The sequence below is a fragment of the Balaenoptera ricei genome, chromosome 1, assembly GCF_028023285.1.
Source record: "Balaenoptera ricei isolate mBalRic1 chromosome 1, mBalRic1.hap2, whole genome shotgun sequence".
In the NCBI taxonomy this organism is placed as follows: Eukaryota; Metazoa; Chordata; class Mammalia; order Artiodactyla; family Balaenopteridae; genus Balaenoptera; species Balaenoptera ricei.
Window position 1 is genome coordinate 28,253,099 of NC_082639.1, and position 26,539 is coordinate 28,279,637.

General features: G+C 40.2%; 1 protein-coding gene across 2 annotated transcripts; it reads right to left on the reverse strand.

The window, feature by feature from the left end:
- Nucleotides 1-3,809: 3,809 nt before the first annotated feature.
- SFPQ (splicing factor proline and glutamine rich) lies at nt 3,810-19,363 on the reverse strand. 2 transcript variants are annotated; one of them, XM_059918876.1, is made up of 12 exons: nt 18,423-19,363; nt 17,523-17,711; nt 16,849-17,150; nt 16,650-16,745; nt 15,566-15,762; nt 15,380-15,464; nt 14,938-15,055; nt 14,485-14,533; nt 14,283-14,404; nt 5,456-5,503; nt 4,838-4,926; nt 3,810-3,898 (listed from the first exon to the last, which is right to left on the reverse strand). In XM_059918876.1, the coding sequence occupies exons 1-10, from the start codon at nt 19,245-19,247 to the stop codon at nt 5,480-5,482; spliced, it is 2,007 nt and encodes a 668-aa protein (XP_059774859.1). In that variant the 5' UTR covers nt 19,248-19,363; the 3' UTR covers nt 3,810-3,898; nt 4,838-4,926; nt 5,456-5,479. The 2 variants fall into 2 exon arrangements, with proteins under 2 accessions (XP_059774859.1, XP_059774854.1); XM_059918871.1 differs by lacking the exons at nt 3,810-3,898; nt 4,838-4,926; nt 5,456-5,503 and adding an exon at nt 10,799-11,805.
- Nucleotides 19,364-26,539: the final 7,176 nt, after the last annotated feature.

Below are 26,539 nucleotides of genomic sequence, written 5' to 3' on the forward strand. Positions count from 1 at the left end.
CACCATAATAATTTGTTGTCCCAAGTCATTGAGCTTAGGAGTGGTGTGTTATGAAGCATTAGATAATGGAAACTGCTGAAATGGGCAACAGTGGGCAAGGGGTAAGACAATTTAGGAGACATTTTAATAATCTGGGTCATCTCAGTGCCTCTTGCTCAAGCTGTTAGCGAAGAACAAGGAAAAGCTCTTATGATAAAGATCAAAATCCTTAATATGGCCTACAAATGATCTTACCTGTGCCTATTGCTCTGGCCTCTTCTTATATATACCACTACCACAGTCTCTTTTTTTTAAAAACCGTTTTATTGGGATGTAATTCACATACCATCCAATTCACCCAAAGTATATGATTTAATGGTTTTTAGTATATTCAGATACATGCATCCATCACCAGTAATTTTAGAATATTCTCATTACCTCAAAAAGAAACCCTGTATCCTTCAGCAACTGCATCCTTATTCCCCACTACTCTCCCCTTTCTCAACCCCTTCCCCCCAGTCCTAAGCAACCATTTATTTACTTTGTAGACTTCCCTGTCCTGGCCATTTCATACAAATAGAATCATATAACATGTGGTCTTTTGTGACTGGCTTCACTTAGCATGTTTTCAAGGTTCATCTAAGTTGTAGCATGTATCACTTCATTCTTTTTTATGGCTGAGTAATATTCCATAGTATGGATATACCACAATTTGTTTATCCATTCATCATTGATTGACTTTCAGTTACTTCCACCTTTTGGCTTTTATGAATAATGATGCTACAAACATTCATGTACAAACTTTTGTGTGAACATGTTTTCGTTTCTCTCAGGTTATTAGACTTGCTGGGTCATATGGTAACTGAGGAACTGCTAGACTGTTTTCCAAGGTGGCTACACAATTTTACATTCCCAATAGTATACGAGAGCTCTGATTTCTCCACATTCTCGCCACATTCTAGACATCTAGTGGTTGTGAAGTGGTATCTTTTTCCTCCTCCAGCTTTGAGGTATAATTGACAAACACAATTGTAAAATAAAGTGTACATTGTGATTTGATACATTTCATACTTTGTGAAAGCATTCATCACCTATTTCTCTTTGTGAGAACACTTAAGTTCTACTCTTAGCAAATTTCAATTCTATAAAGCAGTGTTAGTAACTAGAGTCACCATGTTATATATTAGATCCTCAGACATTCATTTTATAGCTTAAAGTCTGAAGTGGTATTTCCGGGTTTTGCTTTGCTTTTTTTTGTTTTTGGCCAGACCGAGCAGCTTTTGGGATCTTAGTTCCGTGACCAGGCATCAAACCCGGGACCACTGCAGTGGAAGCTCAGAGTCCTAACCACTGGACTACCAGGGAATTCCCTGCATTTTCTTATTGACTAATGATGCCAAGCAACATTTCATGTACTTAATTGGCATTTTTGTATATCTATCTTCCTTGCAGAAATTTATATTTAAATCCTTTGCCTATTTCTCAGTTGGGTTTAATTATTTTTTACATATTCTGGATACAAGTCCCTAACCAGTTATGATTTACAAATATTTTCTTCCATTCCATGAGTTTTCACTTTCTTGATGATGTTCTTTGAAGCAGTGATTAACTTTGGTATAATCCAATTTGCCTACTTTTTGTTGTTCATGTTTTTGGTGTCATTTAATAATCTAAGTTTTATTTCATTCTTACATTTAGGCATTTCACTCTTTTTTAGTTAACTTTTGTATAGGTGTGAAGTAAGAGTCCATATGAAACTTAGAATCAGCATATCAATTTCAAGAAGTCAGCTGGAACATGGTAAATGAGTAAATTATTTTGGGGAATGCCATGTCAATGAACATGAGATGTTTTTCTATTTATTTGGATCTTTAATTTCTTCTCAGTCTTTTTCCCTTCATTCTCTCTTACCTCAAGCACGTTTAGAACCCAACCCACTTTAGATGCAGAACATTACATGCCTGATAAACCATTTGTTAAAAATCTTGAGGACTTGTTCTGAGCTTAAGCTCCCCACCCGACTCCCCCTCACACTTAAAATACCAACTAATCAACATACAACCCTGCTAGGCAGGGATTTTTTTTTTTTTTTTTTTGGGCTGCACTGGGTCTTAGCTGTGGCATGCAGGATCTTCAGTTGCTGCATGCAAGCTCTTAGTTGTGGCATGTGGGATCCAGTTCCCCAACCAGGGATGGAAGCTGGACCCCCTGAATTTGGGGTGCAGAGTCTTAGCCACTGGACCACCAGGTAAATCCCTAGGCAGGAATTCTTAATCCTATTATAACGTCAGGTTAAGAGGTTATGGAAAATCCTGAACTTTTTGGCCAAACCAATATACAACTTGTCCAAGTTAAATGGTCTCCCCCAGGAATCCCAATCCCCTCAGTCCTAAGGATCTATTACTAATTTCCCCTTGTGGACTCACTCCACAGTCTAAAAGCTTACCAAAATTAACAATTTCCTATTCTCTATAAAATATAAAAATCCTGGACCTGTTGCCTGTGAACCCTGATGACTAGTAAATTTATTTGAAAATGCCACGTGCTCCTTTTGTTTTAGTCTCTGTGCAAGTTCATTTATGTACACCCATCTTTTACCCCAATGAAAAAAAGTAGTATGTTCATCCTATTGATGAGCAAACTGCAATTCAGGCAACTTGCCAGATAATGCAACTGGGCAAATTTCACAACACTTGAACTCCAGTAGCAAGACCCCATAACTCCTAACCAATATATCATACTGTAGATTTTTGCCTTGAGACCCATAAAGATGCTAAGCAAGCTGGCAATCAGAAAGGAGTAACAGTTGAACCAAGACATGGACTCAGATGATTCTTGATTTGGGATCTCTCGTTTGCCTCTCTGAAGATTTGCCTACCACAGATAATCAAAATGATTATGAACATTTAGAGCAGGATCTTGGGTCTCGTCCCTGTTACTGACTACACACAGCTTTTCAAAGCAAATTCCATGGGACCAGTGGCTGCTGTGGCTTTCAACTCTCTCCCTTTGCAATTACTTTAAAAACCTAAAGGGAATTCCCTAGTGATCCAGTGATTAGGACTCTGTGCTTCCACTGCAGGGGGCACAGGTCTGATCCCTGGTCAGGGAAACTAAGATCCTGCAGGCCATGCGGCACGGCCCCCAAAAAACAAAACCAAAAAAAACACCAAAAAGCAAACCCCGAATTACTTTTAATACGCACCTCATATTAATTTGGTGTGAAAGAGCCCTTTAAAAGCTTGTCAAGTTTTAATGAGAGCTTCAAGAATGGAGGGGGTAAGCAGATTTTATAGTAAATTCCAGCAGTATTTTCCTTACATTTATAGGTATCCTGAGAATTTGCCCATTATACTGCATATAAAATTCAACTCCATTTTAAAGAAATTGCTACTCAGGGTAACCAAAATATGGTTATTTGGCAACACGTAATTCAGTCTCTGCTTGTTAGTGAAGTAATGTCTGACTACCCATAACCATAATCTGATAATGCTTTTGTAATACACAAAATGCTTTTTAACAACTGCTAATCACATGGTAATCTCAAGAATAAAACTTACAAAGACTGAAGTCAATTTTAAAATACTGATGGCTAAATCAGGTGAGTTCGATAGTGTAGGTCCATCAGGTTGATTAGTAATTAAGACACTGAAGCAGCTCTGCCAAAAAGGCCTCAAGAAGTAGTCCTAAATTATGTAGTTTTACACTTACAACATGGAATGACTTTTTAAATGTCACCTAGACACAAGTTGCTGACATATATAGAAAATTCTAGAAAACGGAAGAGTCCTCTACTTAAAAACAAAACCAAAACAAATGGAAGGACAATCTGATTTTAAAATGTCTTTATTAAACAACAGGTTGTTTATTCCTCTTTTCTCTCTTCCTCACTGGTTTTCGGGACATAGTTCACCTGATCCTGCCAATTAAAGGAAACGATTACTCCAAAAGACCTAAGAATCACATATCAAGGTCTCAAATATTTATCAGCATCAACCAAGTAAACTTCCTAACAGCAAAGTAACATTAATCAAGGAATGTGGTAGTAATAGTATTTAATGATCTTTAGATAACTAAGGCTTAAAGCAGCAGAAATGATTTTAATATCAGACTCACCCAGTGAGTTTATTAAATTTTACTTCCATTTTCTACAAGAACTTTCTTACAAGGCAGATCTCTAACATTCAAGACACTCCATTAATTGGCAGCCTCTTCTTAGGTGTAAGATATAGCCTCAATTCTCCCATTTTTGTTAATTTCAAACTGATTATGACAGCCCTTTATACCTAAGTGATACCCTGAACGAATGCAATTTCTACAAGATGAAGGGACAGTAAGGTACCTCATCTGTAAGCCACCTTTTTGTAAAAAAGTTTTATTGGAACACAGCCATGTCCATCTGTCTACGACTGCTTTCCAGCTAGAACAGCAGAGTTGAGTTGCCCTTTAAAATTGCCAACCCTTCTAGACCATCATCTATATCTATTTTATTTTCTGTCTATTCTCAACTATAGGTAATCCCACCATTTAACTATCTGATGAAAAACAGGGAACTTCAAATCTTCTGAACCTTCTTCTACATGGTCTTGTGGACCCAGAGGTGAATACAGATATATATTTTTATTTAAAATTTCAGTCCTGTTTTTGTGAGGCTTTAGCCAAACAGACAAGGTCTACCACACCTCAGAAGGCTGTAAAAATGTTTAAATATTTAAGTGTGTGCTATAAAAACATATTTCCTGTAAGAAAGTTTTAATGTAGAAGAAATTAAAATGAGATATCCACATGACTAGTTATTTTTATACCACCCAAGAGTCCTCCTGAAGGCAGTTTATAGAGTAAGAATCACTCAACTTACCTAGATAATTCATCGGTCTATCAAGTTGTAGCTTTCCTTCTTGATCAGCTCATGCTGTGTGATGTCTTGAGAACAAATATCTTATCCACCTATCATTAAAATATTAACTGTGTTAAAATAACATTCAGCATATATTACATTTTTACTAATTTTTAACACATACATTTTATTCTGACATCAACAACAGGTTGAACAAACCTGTTGAAAACAGGTTTTCCCTCCTACCAATGACTAGACAACTGTTCCTCACAATTTATTATGTAAAAAGGAATGGGATTTTGAATTGGTCCAAAGTTGATTTTAAAAGTACTGAAAATACATGTCTCCACTAATTCAAGCCTTCTTTTCTGATCTAAATCTTTCATCTTTTTCTTCTATTGGTCTGACATCTTTGTAATAAATAATCCCAACCTTTCCTCTTTCCAACTCACATACACCCACACACATGCACACATTAAAAAAAAAAAAAAAAGGGGGATATTATCTTAGGAGAGGTGAACATCTTAAAAAAAAAAATCAAACAGTTTTCACCCCACATAGCTAAATTAAATTATTTAATCATTAAATAGAAATCAAACCCCAAATCCTCTACAGGTTAAGACTTCCAAGGAAACTTACTTCAACGGAATGAACACTCCAATATCAGCCAACATCAATCATTCTTACCTAAAGAATAATAAAAAAAAGTTAATATGAAAGACAAGGGCATAAAGATTTGAAAATGCTAGTTAATTTCAAAATTTAAAGAGTAAATTCCAGAGACAAAGACTGGGGGCAAGTTACAGCATAAAAAATAGGAAGAAACTTCATGGGGGGAAAAATCTAAAATCATTCTGATGTAAGGTAGCAGTAGACACCTGAATTCGAATGAGAACTGTATCTTCTTTAAAATACAAAAGCCTAACTGCATTTTCACCAGTCTGACCACAATGAAGTTTGACTGCAACCCAAAATATACTATCCCTTATGTGAAGGTATGTGACAACGTTTACCTTACCAAGTGAGTTTTAACATTGGCTCTTTTCATATAAAAGCACGTACCCTGCTCCCCACCAAGCATGTCTTCCATTCTCAGGTGGACTGACCACCTTCAGCAGGAGTCCACCAAGAGTGCCCTCCCCCTTCCACAGTACACAACAATGCAGTTGTTATCCTGCAATCCTATATATTTGCCTCATTCTTTCCCTCTTAAGTCCTCACTGAGTTTTAAGTTATTAGGGCAGGGAAGCTATGCCTTATCGGGACAGCAAGGAACCTGAGTTTTTCTGAGGGAGAAGACATTCACCTTCACTATATATGCCTGGCAGGGCCACAGTGCACAAAAACCAGAAAGATCAGCCTTAATTCAAATTCCAGGTTTTTCTTCCTCCCTGATTATCAGCGACTGCCAAGGGTATATGAAATAGTTCCCTGTTGCACATGTACCATCCATAAGGGATACTATATCGTTTTGCATTCTTCCTCCATTCTCCAGATTATCCTATGCTGCATCCAGCCCCTTTTTCACCCTCCAAATAAATCTTTTCAGCACTGGTGTTCAAAAGCAACATTTTTGCTTGATGGTTTACCAACTGTGAGATTTCCACAGTTGAGTCTTAAAAATTGCCAATCATTATCTAGCAGCAATGACACATGATTAGGAGCAGCCAAATCCTCTGAATTCTTTCCCTAATAGGCAGCCATTTGAGAACTGCACTAGCTGACAGAGCACTGAAACATTATCAGCTAAAGCCAAAACCAAATAAAGGCCCAGAACAAACATCCTGGCTCTCTAAAACCTATCCAAAATCATTAAGGGAAAGGCAGTAAATGCAGGACTGTGTATCATGTCACTGCAGCTGACAATGATTAACAATAGGAAACATGCAACCCCCATTAAGGTTAAAAGTCCAAAACTAGTCACACGCATCTCTTTATTGGGGAAAAGTGAAACTATTATGCATTCTTTGTAGGTTTTGCAACCTTATGTGAAGAGCACCCACTGCATTTCTTTCATCTTTCATAAAGCACCGGTATCTGTTCCAAGGGCCTAACAGTACGAAAATGCATTCTGGCATCACACCTCTGAACTTCCGACCAGTTTCATTAAAAATAATTTTGGTTTGTAACAAGAAAAGACTATGAAATACAATGCGAGCACCTCAGTATATAGAGTTATTACTGAAACCCATTTATCCCCAGCTTTTTGACTCAGTGATTTTTTTTTAAGACCCTCTGCACTAAGATTCACAAATTACAGCTACATACAAATCAAAACTAGTAAGAATTGACTAAAGTCACAGGTTTCTCATCGAAAGTGCAAAAGCCTATTCATCTTGAGATAAGCAGAATGAAGCAAAATTACCCCCCCACCCCAATGATGTCCATATATTGTAACAAGTACATTCTCTCAAAATTGTTATTGACTGTTAAGAAACAAACCTGAGCTTTTATTTCTAAGCAATCACTGAACCACGGTAGCAAGTGCTGGCCACCGACTTAATGGATTATGCCACAGGAAAACCCCATCAGGGTTGCATGCCAATTTAGTGACACTCTTGTCACTAATACCGAGCATTATGTTTGATATGCATTGCATTACTAATATAGAGAGCTAAACTAGTCACCATTTGCTCTTTCATCTAGCAGGAGAGTCAAGTCATTTGGTTGAATGGACTACGTATTAAAGTACAAATTTGTCCCCACCTTGTGAATCGCTTGCCAAAGAACAAGCCATTTTTCTTGATACAATGAAAGAAAATTCTCATAGTCATGAAGAGTTTTACCAACATTTACGCAAAATAAACCAAACTTTCCAGTTACAGAGCAGAAAACATTATACACGAAAGCTGTTTCTCATGCATGCTAGCTAAAAACCAGTTCATAGACCAACGTTCAGTTGAATTGAGGTCTGGAACAACAGTCGATGCAAAGCTTAAATCCTAAGCAACAAAGGAAGGTGCTTTTGAAGACTTATTGTTTTGGTAATCGAACAGTTTGGATTGTAACATCACATCCCTAAAGCTAAGGGAACCAAATTCAAAAAGCTACTCTGAACATTTGCAGTTATCCTACAGAATACGACGAAGTCTTATGATTGGGAAATGATTCCCAACATGTATTCAAGAGGCAAGTCAACATGCCACACCACTTTCCCCCAGGTTTAGAGTATAAACATATTTAGACAAATCACAGAACTTGAACTATTCATGTTAGATTCCCATCTATGCCCCAAGTTAGTAACAAAGGTGTTCCCATGGAGCCCATTTAAAAAAATTTTTAAATCACATTACAAAAAAACTGTTCTTTTAGTCTTAATTCACTCAACCTGCAGAGTAATTACCAAGATTACACTCAAATTGATATTGCTGACCTAATGGGCAGGTCAGTTTGCTACAAAAGAAACTAATTATCACATGCTGTACAGTCTGTGTCAAGATGCTTAAAAGCACTCTTACTTCCCAAGTATGGTATGGTCCCCTCCCCCACACCACTGATGTGTTTCATGTTATCTTCAGTTACAATGCAACTAAAAACCACACAACTGAATCAGATATACCAAATAATCAAGTTTGCACTTTTTATCTGAGAACTGCAACAGCACTGAATTCTGCCTGACAAATTACAGCTCTAAACCCAAACCCACGCAGTTTTGATATAAGCTAGCTTTATCATACAGGTGTTAGGTGCTGCACTGTAATTTCATTGTCAGAAGTATGATGTCAGAATGCCCACGGAATAAAAGTACATAGCAAGTCACCAAGTTAGATTATATTGCTTGTTACCTACCTGTATGCAGTCGGCAATGAGAATCTCGGAGCAAGCAGGAATACTACATCCGGGTCCTAATGTCCATTGCCATTTGCGGTACTACGTTCCTCACAGTTACGCACTGCAGAAATGCTGGCTAAATGCAGTTATGTAGCAGGCCACTACTTTAATAGTGCATAATTGCAGTCCAAGAACACCAGAAAATATTCCGCCACAACTTAGTGGCTTGCCCAAGAAAAGCCAAGTATCTAAATTTTTATCTGCCATAATATGCCACTTATAAAAATTGCACAGGCGTAACATTACAATTTCCCAAATTATTGTCTGTTTATATCAGTGATATAATACATCTAATAAAGAGTGGTGGGGCTTATAGTATTTCTTAGAAGTTTATCTAAGTAAAGAGGATTATGGTTTCACTAAACGTTGAGCCAATGGGTTAAGTTTCTAAAACACCTATTAAATACACTGGGATCTCTTAGAGAATGCAGTTTTTAAAGATTAGGAATTATAAGAGGAGTAATAAGTTTAAAAACAATCAGTGCTCCTCTTAAAACAAAATTATGAGAGAAAGTGGAGAAGAGGAAACGGGGGCAGGTGGTTTCTTTAAATGAGAAAAATGGCTAAAATACTTCAAAAGTACTACTTTCCCTTTCCCACCCCAAGTTTCATAAATCAGCTTTTAGGAATCTACTTTTAAAGATGATTCAAATTCACATTAGGCTAAAAACTATCATATACATTCCAAGACTTGTTGAAAGTCTGTTTGAGTAGCTTACGACCCTTGGTACACTGCTGTTTCAGTGATTAAAGTCAAAACTTAGTTGAAACTAAGCAACATTACGTGCTAAACAACGTTTAGCAATTCTACACAGTAAGGCTATCAAAACCACAACTTTCAGGAGATTATCCATTAGCATCCTTCACCACTCTTCAAAGGTACAGTACTACCAAAAGCTTATTTTAGGGGTCTGTGCCAGCATCCCTTATAAAGAAAGGCATGTAATCTGAAAAATAAACTGAAACATTAATTTTATAGGCAGATGTTTCCATTTCCCCACCAGCCCCCGCCCACACATTCAAGTTCACCCTCTGTGGGTGTCCCATGAACACCCCTTATTTTCTTATCATTAGTGGAGTCCCTACCATACAATTCAATCAAATTGTAATGGACTCCTTTCAAATCAAGACCCTTGTTTCCGGTACAGAAAATCTCATACATTATCACCAATTAATAACTTGACTTGGGACAAAACTTCCTCATTGATATAATTATGGTAGAACTACTCATTTCCAAGTGTCTTGGTGAACAGAAATAATGAACATTTTCTAATGAGATTCTCTCCCTTAATTAGCACACCAGGTACCTGTCAGTCACACAACCAGAATTCGGTGGCATGCCTTTATACCCCACTAGTGTTTTACTTTTAGTATTAACAGGTTTCCTATGCACAAGTGCTCAATTGTTTCAACAACAGGTTTCCCTTTGTACTCAGGCACAATACTAAGCCTTCAGTATTTAAACAAAGATTTGGTTTTAGAATTTTACGTTTGCCAATTAACACCAACAGAGGTGAAAAGGAGGAAGACACATTCCATAGTAAGAGTTCTATAATGTACAAATTTGAATGGAAACATAACTAAGAACAAAGCCAAACCATTCAGTTACCTTACCTACTACTTTTAGGAAGTTATTCCTCTGCTAACAATATAAACATGGGAAAGCAGGTTCCCATTGTACTAACAGACAACAGTAACGATCTATTTTATTAGTAAGTCAAAATGTCTCTAATGAAAGGAGATTCAATGAAGTTGACGATAAACTGACAACACCATCGAAAAGCTCCAAAGTTTTATGGTGGGAGAAAGGAATATTTGTACTGTGTAGCAGGAGCAACTCTCCAGATTTAGTGCTACATCAAAAGGAAACTATGGAAAAACAGGTTAAAAATATTTCACAGTAAGAATAGTTCTCTGCAACCCTATTTGTTATTAACAGTCACTACCAGCTCTTAGAAAAGAAAATAGGTTTTTTTTATAGTCCTACAGATTTTTGCCCAACAGAAGTAGCACAAGGAAATGTAAAAGTTACAGAGTACAAATGTGTACATAGCCAAACCTACTTTATGATGACTATACCTTACTTTCCAGTTGAATTATTCAGACTAAACCCCATCTTTATAAATCACTTGAAGTAATACATGAAAAGACTTCATGTTTAACAATCTTTAATTCAAATGTGAAAGTTCAATACAAGCCGTTCATAGGGCTTGGGACTCGTTCTTTAAAAAAACAAGAATGGAGGAATGCAACAAAATGATCTTTCCACTTGTTCTTCAGAAACTTTCAAGGAAAGGATAGATCATAGGGCCATAAAAGATCCATTTAAGTCATACCCACTTTCTCCCCCTACCAATAGTCTTACACCCATTCCATAATCTTAATACACATTCCTGAATGAAGATTTACAGTTCAGCTTTGCTTACATAGCCATTTAAAAATACTTAGCACCGGCTTGCTTCCTATAATGCCAAACAAATCAAATCATGAAACTACTTCAATATGCATTTCTTCTTTTTAAAACAAGGGGGTACTTAAATGTAGAAAGCAATACTTAGCCTACAAATACATTTCCCAGAAATGGCATATGCCATTCAAAGGCCTAGACACTCTTATGCTTTCCAAGTGGAACACCTAGCCTAATGTGCATAGAAGCATGAATGGCAAAGTTGAAGATCAAAATCTTAACTATTTTTTCTATTTATTTGAAGCACAGTAAAAAAAAAAAATTGGTACACTTTGGAAATTCAGTGGCACAAGGTACACTGCCATAAATTGAGGGACATTATACAGTTAAAAAAAAAAAAAAGAAGGAAAAAAAAGGAAAAAAAATTCCCCTGTTTCAAACACTGCATTACATAATTTTATCTGCCCAAACAGACCATTTACAAATATTAGGTCAATAAACTGCTAACATCCATAAAAAGGTAGCTTTCTTACTAAAATGCAAGAATTTAAAAGACTGGTATCTAAACAAGAAAAGACAAAAACAAACTGGAATGAAAGCCTAGATATCACATCTAAAATCGGGGTTTTTTGTTTGGGCCTTCATACTCCTCTCTCCCTCTACCATACCCTGCCGGAGTTCCAGGCCCCATTCCTCTAGGACCCTGTCCACCCACAGGTCCCGCACCTCCCTGCCCAAAGCGCTCAGTACGCTATTGGAACAGTAAGTAACAGTTCATTATATGTAGTTGATGTCCATGTGTGTTAAGTAAATATTTTAGAAGGTTCCGTAGTCAACGTTCGTCGATACAATCACCAATGAGTCGATCCACAGGTACCGGGAACATAGAAAGGAAAAAAGGGTAATTTGAAAATTAGTTTACGATAATACATGCCTTGTGGTATGTTCCCACTTGAGCCATTCTCATACACCTGTTTCAAAGAATAGATCTTCCCTGTAGTGCTAAAAAATTTAAGAATTAGTGCAGATGTGAAAACCCATTCCAAAATGAGTTTTAAGAAATTTCACATCAGATTAACCCACTGAAAAGCTTACACACTTCTCACTTTCAAGGTCTGAACAGGAAATTTAATTTCCATGTAAGCCTAACAAGCCCAACCAGACAGATTCAATTCACTCAATGAAGTGACAAAGACCTACTCACCAGTTAGTGGTATGTGCTGCATAAGAAACCTGGTGCTTTTCAAGATCTTAAGACACATCTGCTAAGTTGCAGAAATCTTAAAAGGTTCAAAGTTTTAATAAAATGCTACCAGACTACAAAAAGAAAAAGAATAAAAGACTAATAGATTTAGTCACTTAACCGGCACAGTAACTTGATTTAAAAGTGTGTTGCCATATTCTCACAGGTATACCACCTTCAGAGCCATCACTGTATAACCAAAGACAATTATGTTCACAGTACTGTTCTCTATAGTTGCAAATTGACTGAATATACAGCCCACCCTCGTAACAGCCCAACTTTCCCCATAGGTCTGTGAAAAGTCCACTGACAGTTATGATTCCGTGTTTTTTTTGGGTGTCTCCCAAACAGCATTAACACCAAGCTTAAATGACTGCAATAAAGCAGGACTTCATTATTCCATCTAGTTTTAGGTATTTCTAGTCCTAGAAACCTATGTTCCCAAACAGAAAAACCCTATAAATATGCAAAAGCACAGCAGCCTGAACTATCTTTCAAATTCCATTTAAAACAGACCAGTTATTCAGAGTATTGCTAGGAAAACAAAAAAACAAAAACAAAACCCCAAAACCAGAACAAAAACCCCCCAGAAACTAAAACGGCATCAGGGTTTAACTGTTCCTATAAATGATTTCAACATGCTTCCTACAAAATACTATAGGGCTACTATAAAAAGACTAAATCCTAATCCTTCAAACTATTTCAAAATCCTAACATTTTTAGGTTTTCAGCGCGTTGTATTGTATGTTTTATCTCAAAAAGGTAAAAAGGAAATTTGGGGGTTTTACAACTATGTTATTACAGTATCTTAGAACCCAGGAGCTACATGTCACATGGACTACAGAATCTTAACTGTGGGAACATCATGTCAAATTACAGTTACAAATTTGATACATACCTACACCTGCCTATTAGGAAGGATATAAACCAAAATGTTACCTACATTATTTTTAAAATTCAATTTGAAGAAAGCTAACAGCACTACATTTAACCCAACCGGCTATTTATGATTCTAATTCTCAAAAGCCTTAAGTAGATTTTAAATAGATGAGGCCCCATTCTAAATCCTTATGTTCTTATTTGTAAAATGAATCTAGTGAGCTATAATATGCTGCAGCTTCCCTCCTTTGCCAAAAGCCTGTAGGTGAACTAATCAGATTCAATTCAGTTGTGACAATGTACTTTTCTCCAAACCCACCTCTACAGCCAATACTCAGTTCTTCTAAGGATTGTGAAGTCCTAACACAGCCACTCAGACCAATTCACTTGGTTGTTCTAAAGTATCCTGACAGGCTACCTGTACAGCTAAAATATGACAGCATCAAGAAGGTTCAGATCAAATGCACACAACTAGTATGCTTAAAAATTATCATTGACTTTTGCTACCCTGTAGCAAAACAGAGATGTCAGTTTATTTTAGAAGGTACACCTATAGACAGGCCCAACAGGTGGGAAACGACGAGTCCGAAGACTAAACAATTCCTTTTTCATGGGTAGAAGTCACACCAAATATAGGTCAAAGTCCTACACATTGCTAAAACATGCCTAAAGCTACAAACAAGTCTGATTCACACTTATGGCAAATACCAGCTTAACGAATGACAGCTTGCCATTTGATTACTCTCACGTGGATGTAGAATAATGTTACATTATCTAACATTTAGAATTTGGATTTGCCATGAGTTATAGTGCAAAAGTACACAAGCAATATAATGGAAAGCACCTAAGTCTACTTATTGCCAAAGATAATTCCAACATATTACTAAAAGCATTGACTTTTTGTTGGCAACCTTATCTGTTTAGGTTACCACATTGAGTTCTTCTATGTTGCCAAAGTATTCCTCAATACTATGATTTACATGATGGGGGAACTAAAAGAGGTCCAGTCACCTACTTAAAAACAAAAACAAAAACAAAAAAACACACACACATAAGTTGTGAAAACGAGAATTTCCTTTTGAACTATGTCCCACAGGATACATTACCATGTCACTTCCCATCATGGAACCACTCATTGTTGCCGGTGGAACTCCAGGATTAGCTTCATAACCTATGCCACCACCACCACCTAGAGGTGGAAATTTCTGGCCTCCTGAACCATAGGGATCTAGGAAACAAAAATGCTGGTTACAACTCAACCAGAATACTGCTCTTCAATGGTATTACTAATTTAATTTTCATTCTTACCTCCCATGTTCATTGCTCCTCCACCACCCATTCTCATGTCTCTTTCTCTCTGAAAGAAAAAAAACCCATTCATACACCTGTCCTAAACCCATACCAAGCATTCTTGAGTACAAAAGAATTTCCAAAGCTTAAAAAAAAAATTGTTTTTCAACTTAAGGGAAAAAAAATAAGGTAATTTTAAAAATCAGTATTCTGAAACCAGGTAAGACTCCATTATCAAAAGACCTATAAAGCAAGCTTCTTCCCAACCAATGAAATCTTTTGGCCCACCCAAGGAAAAGATAAAACTCAACGGAAAAGGCATATCAATCATAATACACTTGGGTTAAAAAGAGAAAAAATGGCAGAATGGCTATAACATGAAAGGTTATATTTAACTGAATAAAATTTCATCCTAGATGTCTACAAACTTTGTAGAAAACTCCAGTTACACTGCAAAAGAAGTTTACTTACCGGATCCATGTAGCCCATCCGGCTATAACTTTCCTCTCTTTGGCGTCTCATTTGTTCTTCCATCTCACGTTGACGAATCATCATCTCTTCTTCCCTCCTACGTCGTTCCTCCTCTTGCCTAGAAACATTCATCAAACGTAAAAACTAAAGTTTTATCCACATTTTAAAAATTCAATTTGAAAAAAAACTAGTAGTTTGTTTAAGAGCATTACAAAGTCTAGGTTACAGCAAATACACACAAAGGCTGGGACAGTGACTAAGAATAGCCCTAAAGGTATTCCAGCGAAGTAAGTGAGCCTTATAACAAAAACCTTACACTCTATTTCAATTTAAGCATTAAACTGACGCTGCCATAGTATTGCAACACCTCTGTATTTCATCTGATTCACCTGCAAAATTTAGGTACATTTAATGCAAAACACTTAATTTAACAAAATTTTACCTTAATTGCATCTCTTTACGTTTCTGCATTTCTTGATTATGAAGTTCTTCCATGCGTCTTAATTCTTCCTGGCGTCTCATCAGATCTGAACATTGGAAAATTTTGTCATACGTTCACATTAATGAAATTCTAGTAAGTTCAAAAGGCAAACGACCCTAATGGTAATGTTCACAGAGAGTCCTTTACCTTGACGCAAAAGATTTGCCTGATGCTCATGATAGGCATCTTCCATTTCACTTTCCAATTTGTCTTTTGCATCTTTCATGTTTTTTTCAACTTGTTCCCGCTGCTGTTTTTCCATTTCATCCAGGGACTTCCACCTCTGAGAATACTCATACTCAAATGTGCCATGCTGGGCAAAACGAGGAGGGGTTTCTCTCTCCCTGACAATATTTAAATATGAACCAATTTATAGATGCACATGAGAAATATATTTGATTTCCCCTAAAAACACTAGTCCCTTCACTGGCCTGTTACTGCTAAGAATTACTGAAAAGTATAGATCACCTTGATTCTTAAGGTATTTTTACAGCAAAAACAATACATGTTCCAGAACGACACAGTCAACAGTAACATGGGCACTGACGATAAAATCCTACCTTCCTCACTTTCTAACTCATTTCCCTAGCCAAATTCTGATTCAAGAAATATTTTTTCAACCCTTAAATATGAAGATACCGGGCTTCCCTAGTGGCGTAGAGATTAAGAATCCTCCTGCCAATGCAGGGCTGACAGGTTCAAGCACTGGTCTGGGAAGATCCCACATGCCGCGGAGCAACTAAGCCCGTGTGCCACAACTACTGAGCCTGTGCACCTAGAGCCCGTGAGTCACAACTACTGAGCCCGCGTGCCACAACTACTGAAGCCTGTGCACCTAGAGCCTGTGCTCCGCAACAAGAGAAGCCACTGCAATGAGAAGCCCACGCACCGCGAGTAGCCCCCGCTCTCTGCAACTAGAGAAAGCCCCCGCGTGCAGCGACGACGACCCAACGCAGCCAAAAATAATTTAAAAAAAAAAAAAGATACCTACAACACATCCTAACAACTATAAGAACAAAACAAGAATGCATGTGAAATATACCTACCTCAGAAACAACACTAGGTATCTGAGTAACTGCTTCAAAACCTCTAGCTTTCTGAGCCTGAGGTTTTCATTATGCCCATCCATTTCAAAGAACTTTGCATATTTTAAGCAAAACTGAAAAATTACTCTAGCAAGTTCTCGTTTACACTTAAATTAAAAACTGCCCAAAAGTTCAACGGATCTTACTTTTGATACATTGGATTCTTCTGTGCAAGTTTTTCAGGAAGACCATCTTCATCATCTAACTGTTCAAGTGGTTCCACAATGACTGGACGAGGAGTTCTAACAACAAAAATGGTTCCATCTTAATTTTGTTCCAGTTTCATTGCATTTTCTTCATACAAGTTAATAAATACAAGTTATTAGAATAAACATAAAAACTTACGTTGTTAGTAAGAAAACACCTTCACTGCATCTTTCAAATGCTTTTCTTGCTGCTGGTTTAGAAGCAAATTCAACAATGCCTTTCCCTGTAGATCTTCCACGATCATCCACAATTACAACAGCCCTTTCAATAGGACCAAACTGACTAAAGGCTTCTTCCAACAGTTCATTGGAAACATAAGGTGAAAGATTTCGAACAGAAAGGGCAGCAGCATGTGTGGCAAATCGAACCCGAAGCTGTCTACCTCTCATGGGTGTATCATCAAGTTCAGCTTTAGCAATTTCAGCTAACGCTCTAGATTCCTGAAAGCATCAAGACATACAGTCACGTTAATGACCTCAAAACTGGCCAATGCCCACCCTAAAATTGCCATAAGCCTAACTCCCGATCCTATTCTTCTGACACCTCTCAGCTCAACTATCTCCAGGCAGCCCTCCCTTACACCATTCAGGGGAGGGAGGTAAATACCTTACCCGCCCACTCCCTTCCTTTCTTAGATACCAACAATTATGCACCGTACAGCAGCTGCAACTTTTGTGTGAATGATGAAAAATTTAAAAATTAATTTATTCTTGTTGGTTTAAAAAACACTATGTTTGTTATAGGAAAAAAAAGACCCTTTTAATTTCACCAAAAAAAAAAAAAAAAAACCAAACAAAACCAAAAAAACTCACAAGCTTAATAAATCCGAATCCTTTGCCTTTGTTGATAAAAACTTCTCCTGGTTCTCCATATTTAGCAAATAATCTTTTGAATTCATCCTCCGTGATATCAGCAGGTAGATTACCAACAAACAACCGACAACGCTGTGTGTAAGTTTTCTCTCCAGGCCTCCTCAAGAGAGACAAGTTGGCTTTAAACCCCTAGTGAAAAAGGAAAGGAATTTTCAGATACCAGTTTCCTCTGCAAACAGGAAGACCCAATAATAATTTTCGTTTTTCCCAAACTGGGTATGTTACAGTCACTTTGCGCTCCTGTTCCATTTAAAGTCAAAGATGCTACTACATTTACGGGATTTCCAATGTAATTAGTCCGAACATCAAAGAGCCTAAACCATCCAGAATACTCTCGAGAACAGCCACAGACCTTTCTATAGAGTAAACTCTATACCAGGAACCTCGTCAGCCGTTTATGCTAAGTGTCAAAATCAAAATCATAGTGGGCAAAAGTTAAAATGGTGGCCGGATATTAAACAAAGGAAACGACCAAAATTCCGTTGTCGACAAGCCCTGGGCCTGCGCGTGTAAGACCAGGACTCCCTCGATCTCTCCAATCCTACATTTCACGCTATACTCCACCCTACTCTGGCTCCCAGGATCCGCTAGCTTTAACAAGGCCCATCATAGCTTCTCAGCGCCTCCTTCCGTCAGTTCTCCGCCAGCCGGGAGGCCTACCTCGGAGGGGGGGGTAGCTGGCGGACCCGAGCCACCCGCCCCTCACTCCAGCAGTCGGCCCCGCCCCCCCACCCACGCGCGCAGGCGCCCTTTCCGGTCTCGAACAAAATGGAGGGCGGGGAGGGGGGGAGCCCGCCGCCATCTTAGGGAAACCGGCCCGTAGCTTAGGGAGACACTCACCTCGGAATCAGAGATCTTCTCCTCGCTGCGGCCCCCAGGCCCGCCGGGCGGCGGCCCTTGGTGGTGCTGCTGGTGGTAGGGCGTGTGGTGTTGCCGGCCCCCGCGGGGCTCCCCGCCGCCTCGGTGCGGCGGCTTGGGGTGGCCGCCAGGAGTGCTTAGGCCCGGGCCGCCGACGGGCTTCGGCCCGCCTGGCATTTTGCCGCCTTTGGGGCCGATGGCCCCTGGGCCCTGCTTAGGCCCGGGGCCCGGGCCCCCCACGGGTGGAGGCGGCGGGCCGCCAGCCTGAGGGGGGGTGGTGGGGACCCCGCTGCTCGGCGGCGCGGGCGGGGGCGCCCCGGGGGGCGCCGAGGTGACAGCGGGCGGCGGGGTCGGGGTGGGGCCTGGCCCCGTGGGGGCCCCCGAAGTCGGGGGTGTGGCGGGCGGCGCCGAGCCGGAGGCCGGGGGAGCGCTGCCTACTACGGGAGCCGGGCCGGGTCCCTGAGGGACGGCAGGCTTAGATGAGTCCTGTGGCGGCGGCGGCGGCTGCGGATGCGGCGGCTGCGGATGCGGCGGCTGGTGCGGCGGCGGCTGAAGCGGCGGCGGCTGCTGTGGTGGCGGCTGCTGCGGTGGTGGCTGCTGCTGTTGCTGGTGCGGAGGCGGTGGCGGGATCGGAGGCTTGGGGCCACCCTGGCCCGGGCCGGGCCCCATAGGTCCGCGGTTCTGATTGAGGCCCATGCCGGGTGGCGGGGAGCGGAAGTCGTGGAGGCCGCCGCGGCCGCCTCCCCCTCCGCGTCGGTGGAAACCGCCACCGCCACCGCCCCGACTTCGGAACCGGTCCCGAGACATGTCTGTGATCAAGGGGCGGTCGAGGCAGAAGCGGAGAAGACGTTCGGGGAACGTGGAGGCCACCTTGCTTCGCACAAGATGGCGGATGACACAGGCGGCGCGCCGCCTTTGTCCTCTTCTTATATAGGCCGGCTGGCACGGCCCCGCCTACTTCTCGATCGGTAGCTCCAGAAGCCAGTTGCAAGTGCTGTAGTTGATGACACTAAGTTACGAAAAACTAATCTTTCCTATTGGCTCCCGATGAGAGGCGGGAGGCGTGGAGTGGTTGAAGTTTCCAGTCGGCCAATGAGCGGAAAAGGAGTTGGCTGTAGGCCACGGTGATTTGCTGGGAGATATTTGAATGGGTTCGCCAGAGCAATTTTCCCGTGAAAGCAAATACCCAGGGCCCTATCAGCTCCTGGGGAGAGATGTTAGACGGCTCCTTTCTTTCTTGATTGTCCTTACGAGCAGCCTGCTGGTGTCCTTCCCCAGAAAGAACAGCAGTCTCCGGTTCAAAAGCATAAATTAAGTGCCTGCTATCCCTTCCGCCTTGTGCTGGGCCAATAAACTTAGAGAAATAAAATCTTACCGATTTCACACACACCATCTTACTGATTTCATTTTGGAACCTCATTGGCGTACTGGTTTGGTCTAGCAGTATAAATGTCTCAATAGGCTTGAGTGCCCTCTTTGTTCAAAGAGAAAGGCCTTGATTTTGTGTGTGTGTATATAGACTAATAATTTACAAACACGAATCACAGAGGAATTTAACATTTTTCTTAATTCTACCTCAAAACACTTTATGAACAGATTAAGATACTTTAAAACTACAATATTAAAATATCTAGAATTGGGAGAATGGGATTGACATATATACACTGATATGTATAAAATGGATAACTAATAAGAACCTGCTGAATAAAAAATAAAATAAAATTCAAAAAAATATATAGGGCTTCCCTGGTGGCGCAGTGGTTGAGGGTCTGCCTGCCAATGCAGGGGACACGGGTTCGAGACCTGGTCTGGGAGGATCCCACATGCCGCGGAGCAGCTAAGCCTGTGTGCCACAGCTACTGAGCTTGTGCTCTAGAACCTGTGAGCTACAACTACTGAGCCCGCGTGCGACTACTGAAGCCTGCGCGCCTAGCGCCTGTGCTCCACAACAAGAGAAGCCACCGCAGTGAGAAGCCCGCACACCACAACAAAGAGTAGACCCCACTCGCCACAACTAGAGAAAGCCCGCGCACAGCAATGAGGACCCAACACAGCCAAAAATAAATAAATAAAATTAATAAATTTATTTTTTTAAATATATATATATCTATATGGAGTCAACAAATGGACAGCATCCTACTTACTTCAAAATCTCCAACTACTTTGAAGTGCATGAGCCATTTCCCTTAATACCTCTCCTAGTTAGTGTCATCTATGGACCTTTGGGTGGATCATTCCTCCCTCAGTTAATACTAGCTCATGGCTCATTGTCTTTCTTTCTACTTCTGTACATCATTTAACATCTGTGTGGATGACCACCCAATACTCTGTTAATCCTTTACCTCCTCACCTCCAATAATCTTTCCCTCCATCCTATGTCAGCCACCCCACCCACATCATATATAGTTATTCCTGTTTGTTATTGCCAGGAATAACATCCCTAAAAAACCTCTATTTCAAGTATCCCAACTAACATAGTAACTTTGATTCTTTGGCTTCGTCAAAACCTCCATACCGGGACTCGCCTAGTGGTCCAGTGGTTAAGACTCCGTGCTCCCACTTTAGGGGGCATGGGTTAGATCCCTGGTCGGGGAATTAAGATATCACATGCTGCGTGGCCAAAAGCAAAAAACAACAAACAAAACGCCAAACCATTAAGTGTATGACTTTTTAACTCTCAAATTTTTATATTCATAACGTGTCACCCAGTTTAGATGTTACGATTGCCACAACTCTTGTTTTTCTCTTTCCCCATTATACTCACCCGGTAAAACCCCAATCCTGGTTGGACCAAAGAATTCACCTTCTTTAACAAGGGCTGAGGCTTTCACTTTAAATTTTGACCACAGACCACAAAAGAGCATTAGACTTTCCCTGGCAATCTTACTGAATTTCTCTAGTAAGTTCACTTTCCCACTTCCAGAGATAGTGTATTTCATGCTTTCTCTGTTCAAACTCCTACACCCTCTTCTCTCACTCAACCATAACTAATGACTTCTCCTCATATTTCTTTGAGAAAACAAAAATCAGGAACATTCTCATCCAACTAGAAGCTACAAGCCTACTTGCATCTGCACCCATCATCTCTGACTTCCTTCCTGGTACCATGAAAGATGTGTCTCTGCCCCTACCAAAGGGCAAACCCCTCCCCCAGTGCTGTGGATCCCACACCACCACCCCCATACCTTCTCAAGGATTTTTCCTTGCTGTAGCATCAGTTACTTCTACTGAATCATTTCCATCTTAAAAATAAACAAACCCTCCCTTTTACCCAGTCATCTCATTTCTTCACTCCTCTTTGCAACAATACTAAAACAAATTGTCCACACTAGAGGTCTCCATTTCCTCACCTCTGTTTCCTCTTCAATCTGTTCACCCTCCTCTTAAACCTGAGAAGGATACCAATAAGCCACATGTTGCCAAATTCAATAAAGAGTTCTCTATACTATCTCTTTTTACGTGTTAGCAGCATTCAACATAGGTGGTACTGTGTCTTTCATGAAACACTTTTCTTACTGGCCTCTGTGACACCATACCCTCGTGATTTTCCTCTTGCCTAAATGTCCTGTCTCGTTTGCTGACTTCTCTGTCTTAGGACCCCTAAATGATGAGATATTTCAGAGCTCAGTTCTGGGCCTGCTTTAACAACTAGGTTCTCTTATCTAGATAGTCTCTTCAAGACTTCAAACACCATCTAAATGTTAATAATCTTGTTTTTTTAATATTTATTTATTTATATATGTGGCTGCACCAGGTCTTAGTTGCAGCATGTGGGGTCTAGTTCTGCGACCAGGGATCGAACCCCTGCATTGGGAGCACGAAGTCTTAGCCACTGGACCACCAGGGAAATCCCTAAATGTTAATAATTTTTACATTTTATTTCCATGGTAGGATAGAGCTCTCCTCTGAGTTCCCAACTTATATATCCAACTACTTATTAGACACCTACATTTGGAGGTCTAGCTGGCATATCAGATTTAATATGTCCAAACTGGAGCTCATGATGTTATCAACCTAACCTGTTCCTTCCAGTGTTCCCCAGCATAATAAATGGCATCATATAGTTAACAACAACAGGGATTTATCCTCTGCATGAAATCAAAAAATCAGTTCTACCTCCAAAGTATATCTCTTTTTTTTTTTTTTTTTTTTTGGCTGTGTTGGGTCTTCATTGCAGTGCATGGGATTCTCATTGCAGTGGCTTCTCTTGTTGCAGACCATGGGCTCTAGGCACGTGGACTTCAGTAGTTGCAGCACGCAGGCTCAGTAGTTGCGACATGCGGGCCCTAGAGCATACGGGCTTCAGTAGTTGCGGTGCGTGGGTTCAGTAGTTGTGGCACACGGGCTTAGTTGCTCTGCGGCATGTGGAATCTTCCTGGACCAGGGATTGAACCCGTGTCCCCTGCAATGGCAGGTGGATTCTTAACCACTGCGCTACCAGGGAAGTCCCTGCTTTCCCAGTCTTATCTCTCTAGTTCTCAGACCCCATCCACAGGGAGCCCTAATCTTTTCTTAGGATTTATCAAGTTACTTTGCATGCTTTTTGCCTCAAGCTATTTGGTCTTGCTGTTTGCTCAGCCCAAAGTGTTCTTCCCCCAACTTTCTGCAGAGTTATGACTTCTTCATTCTTCTATTTCAGTTTGAATGTCACACAGAAAAGCCCTCCCACCCTCTGTTACACCATCCTATATGTGATGTGATGTATATGAGAGCTCTCTTCACAATTTGTAGTATTTATCTTGTTTATTTCTTCACTTGTTTATTGTCTGTCTTCTCTGTTAGGCTGGGATTCCGTCAATGTTTTTTGTGTTTTTTTAAAATTAATTTATGTATTTGGTTGCACTGGCTCTTAGTTGCGGTAGGCGGCCTCCTTAGTTGTGGCATGTGAACTCTTAGTTGCGGCATGCATGTGGGATCTAGTTCCCTGACCAGGGATCAAATCCTGGCCCCTTACATTGGGAGCTCAGAGTCTTAACCACTGTGACACCAGGGAAGTCCCTCTGCCAGAGTTCTTTAAGGCTGTACCTTTGGTACCTAACAGGCATGAGGACAGTGATGCTTAATAAATATGCTGAATGAATGAATGAAAACATAACAGTTTTCAGGCTCTGGTTTCATCTCCAGGGCCTTGTCCCAAGGTCCTTCACTTTTCTCCCACACTCCTTAGGGAAGTTGTGAGGAGTATGTGAAGTGTTTAGTATACTTGCTAAGTGCTCAATAAATACTAGCTATTGTTATGAAAAAAATCAGAGACTCTTGAATGTTATAGCCCAGAAGACAAATTTAGTTCAGTAATAAAAGTCTGGATAATGTATTCTCGAAGAGGCAAGGTTTGTAATGACTTTTATTTTTTTAATAAATCTTATTGAAGTATAGTTGATTTACAATGTTGTATTAATTTCTGCTGCACAATGAAGTGACTCAAGTTATATACATATATATATATAATATATTCTTTTTCATATTCTTTTCCATTGTGGTTTGTCACAGAATATTGAATATAGTTCCCTGTGCTATACAGCAGGACCTGTTGTTTATCCATCCTACATATAATACTTTGCCTCTGCTAATCCCAAACTCCCATTCCTTCCCTCCTCTACCCACCCTGCCTTGGCAACCACAAGTCTGTTCTCTATATCTGTGAGTCTGTTTTTGTTTCATAGATATGTTGATTTGTACTGTATTTTATTCTTTTTTAAAATTTTTATTTATTTATTTTTGGCTGTGTTGGGTCTTCATTGCCGTGTGCAGGCTTTCTCTAGTGGCGGTAAGTGGGGACTACTCTTCATTGCAGTGTGCGGGCTTCTTAGTACAGTGGCTTCTCTTGTTGCGGAGCACGGGCTCTAGGTGTGTGGGCTTTAGTAGTTGTGGCTCATGGGCTCTAGAGTGCAGGCTCAGTAGCTGTGGCACACAGGCTTAGTTACTCCGTGGCATGTGGGATCTTCCCGGACCAGGGCTCGAACCTGTGTCCCCTGCGTTAGCAGGCAGATTCTCAACCACTGCACCACCAGGGAAGCCCCCTGTACTGTATGTTAGATTCCACTTATAAGTGATATCATATGGTATTTGTCTTTCTCTTTCTGACTTATTTCGCTTAGTATGATAATCTCTAGGTCCATCCATGCTGCTGTAAATGGCATTATTTCATTCTTTTTGATAGCTGAGTAATATTCCATTGTATGTATATACCACATATTCTTTATCCATTCATCTGTCGATGGACATTTAGGTTGTTTCCACGTCTTGACTATTGTGAATAGTGCTGCTATGAACATAGGGGTGCATGTATGTTTTCAAATTATAGTTTTGTCCGGATATATGCCCAGGAGTGGGATTGCTGGATCATATGGCAACTCTATTTTTAGTGTTTGGAGGAACCTCCATACTGTTTTCCATAGTGGCTGCACCAAAGAGGGTTCCATTTTCTCCACACCCTCTCCAGCATTTGTTATTTGTAGACTTTTTAATGATGGCCATTCTGACTGGTGTGAGATGGTACCTCATTATAGTTTTGATTCACATTTCTCTAAAAATTAACAACGTTGAGCATCTTTTCGTTTGTGTAATGGCTTTTAAAAGAAAGTCTGTCCTTGAATTTAACAGTAGATTAAAAGAATGATCCACCACAACTAAGTAAGGTTTTTTAAAGAATACTGGGATGTCTTTTTTTTTTTTACTAATTTATTTATTTATTTATTTATTTATTTTTGGCTGTGTTGGGTCTTCATTGCTGTGCATGGGCTTTCTCTAGTTGCAGGGAGCAGGGGCTACTCTTCGTCGTGGTGCGCGGGCTTCTTGTTGCAGTGGCTTCTGTTCTTGCGGAGCACGGTCTCCAGGCACACGGGCTTCAGTAGTTGTGGCTCGCGGGCTCTAGAGTGCAGGCTCAGTAGTTGTGGTGCATGGGTTTAGTTTCTCTGTGGCATGTGGGATCTTCCTGGACCAGGGCTTGAACCTGTGTCCCCTGCATTGGCAGGCAGATTCTTTTTTTTTTTTTTTTTTTTTATTTATTTTTGGCTGTGTTGGGTCTTCGTCTCTGTGTGAGGGCTTTCTCTAGTTGTGGCAAGTGGGGGCCACTCTTCATCGCGGTGCGCGGGCCTCTCACCATCGCGGCCTCTCTTGTTGCGGAGCACAGGCCCCAGTCGCGCAGGCTCAGCAGTTGCGGCTCACGGACCTAGCTGCTCCGCGGCACGTGGGATCCTCCCAGACCAGAGCTCGAACCCATGTCCCCTGCATTGGCAGGCAGACTCCCAACCACTGCGCCACCAGGGAAGCCCCCAAGCAGGCAGATTCTTAACCACTGCGCCACCAGGGAAGTCCTGGAATGTCTTAATATTAGGAAAGTTATTAAGATATTAGAGGAAAAGTATTAAGCTAATACATCCCATCAATAAATCAAATAGGGAAAAGCATTTGGATGAGGAAAAGGCATTTGATAAAATTCAACACTCACTGACTTTTGAATTTTTTTTAATTTGGAACAGGAGGATAATTCTTATAAAAAAATCTTTATTATTTTATTGGGTGAAGAAGTGTTCAGATTATACCAGTCACATCTGGAAGTGGAAATGTGCTAATTTCCTCCATTTCACATAATGGAGTAGCTGCCACTTAGTGACCATTTACTTTGTACCAGGCACTCCATTATCTCAACCTTCAAAATAATGCTATGATCTAGATACTATAATTATTCCCATTTTACAGATGAGGAAACTGGGGTTTACAGAAGCTAAGTAACTTTCCCAGAGTTACACAGCTAATGACAGAGTTGGGATTTGAATCCAGATCTCTCTGACTAAATTTCAGGCTCTTAGCCATTCTGCTGTACCTTTTCCTCTTTCATTCTGGATGTTGACTCTTAGGTTCAATTACATGCTTAGTTATTAATTTTAAAAAATTACATGAGTAGTACATTACACACGTTACCTATAAAAGATTCAAGTAATGAATATGTTTCTAGTGTAAAATCCAATCCTCATTCACTCACTCACACCCTATTGTTAAAAGTTTAGTGTGTGTACCAGAGGAAAATTCTTTAATATGATAAGAAATATCTGCCTCAACAAAGAATATACAAATCAATTTTCACTGCAAAGTAAAGG

Excerpts from the sequence above, each read along its gene's own strand:
- SFPQ (XM_059918871.1), bottom strand. The coding sequence starts at position 19,247 with ATGTCTCGGGACCGGTTCCGAAGTCGGGGCGGTGGCGGTGGCGGTTTC. Across the intron at positions 15,465-15,565 it reads GGCAAATCTTTTGCGTCAAG|ATCTGATGAGACGCCAGGAA; the intron begins GTAAAGGACTCT and ends TCCAATGTTCAG. Across the intron at positions 14,534-14,937 it reads GGATGGGCTACATGGATCCG|AGAGAAAGAGACATGAGAAT; the intron begins GTAAGTAAACTT and ends TTTTTCTTTCAG.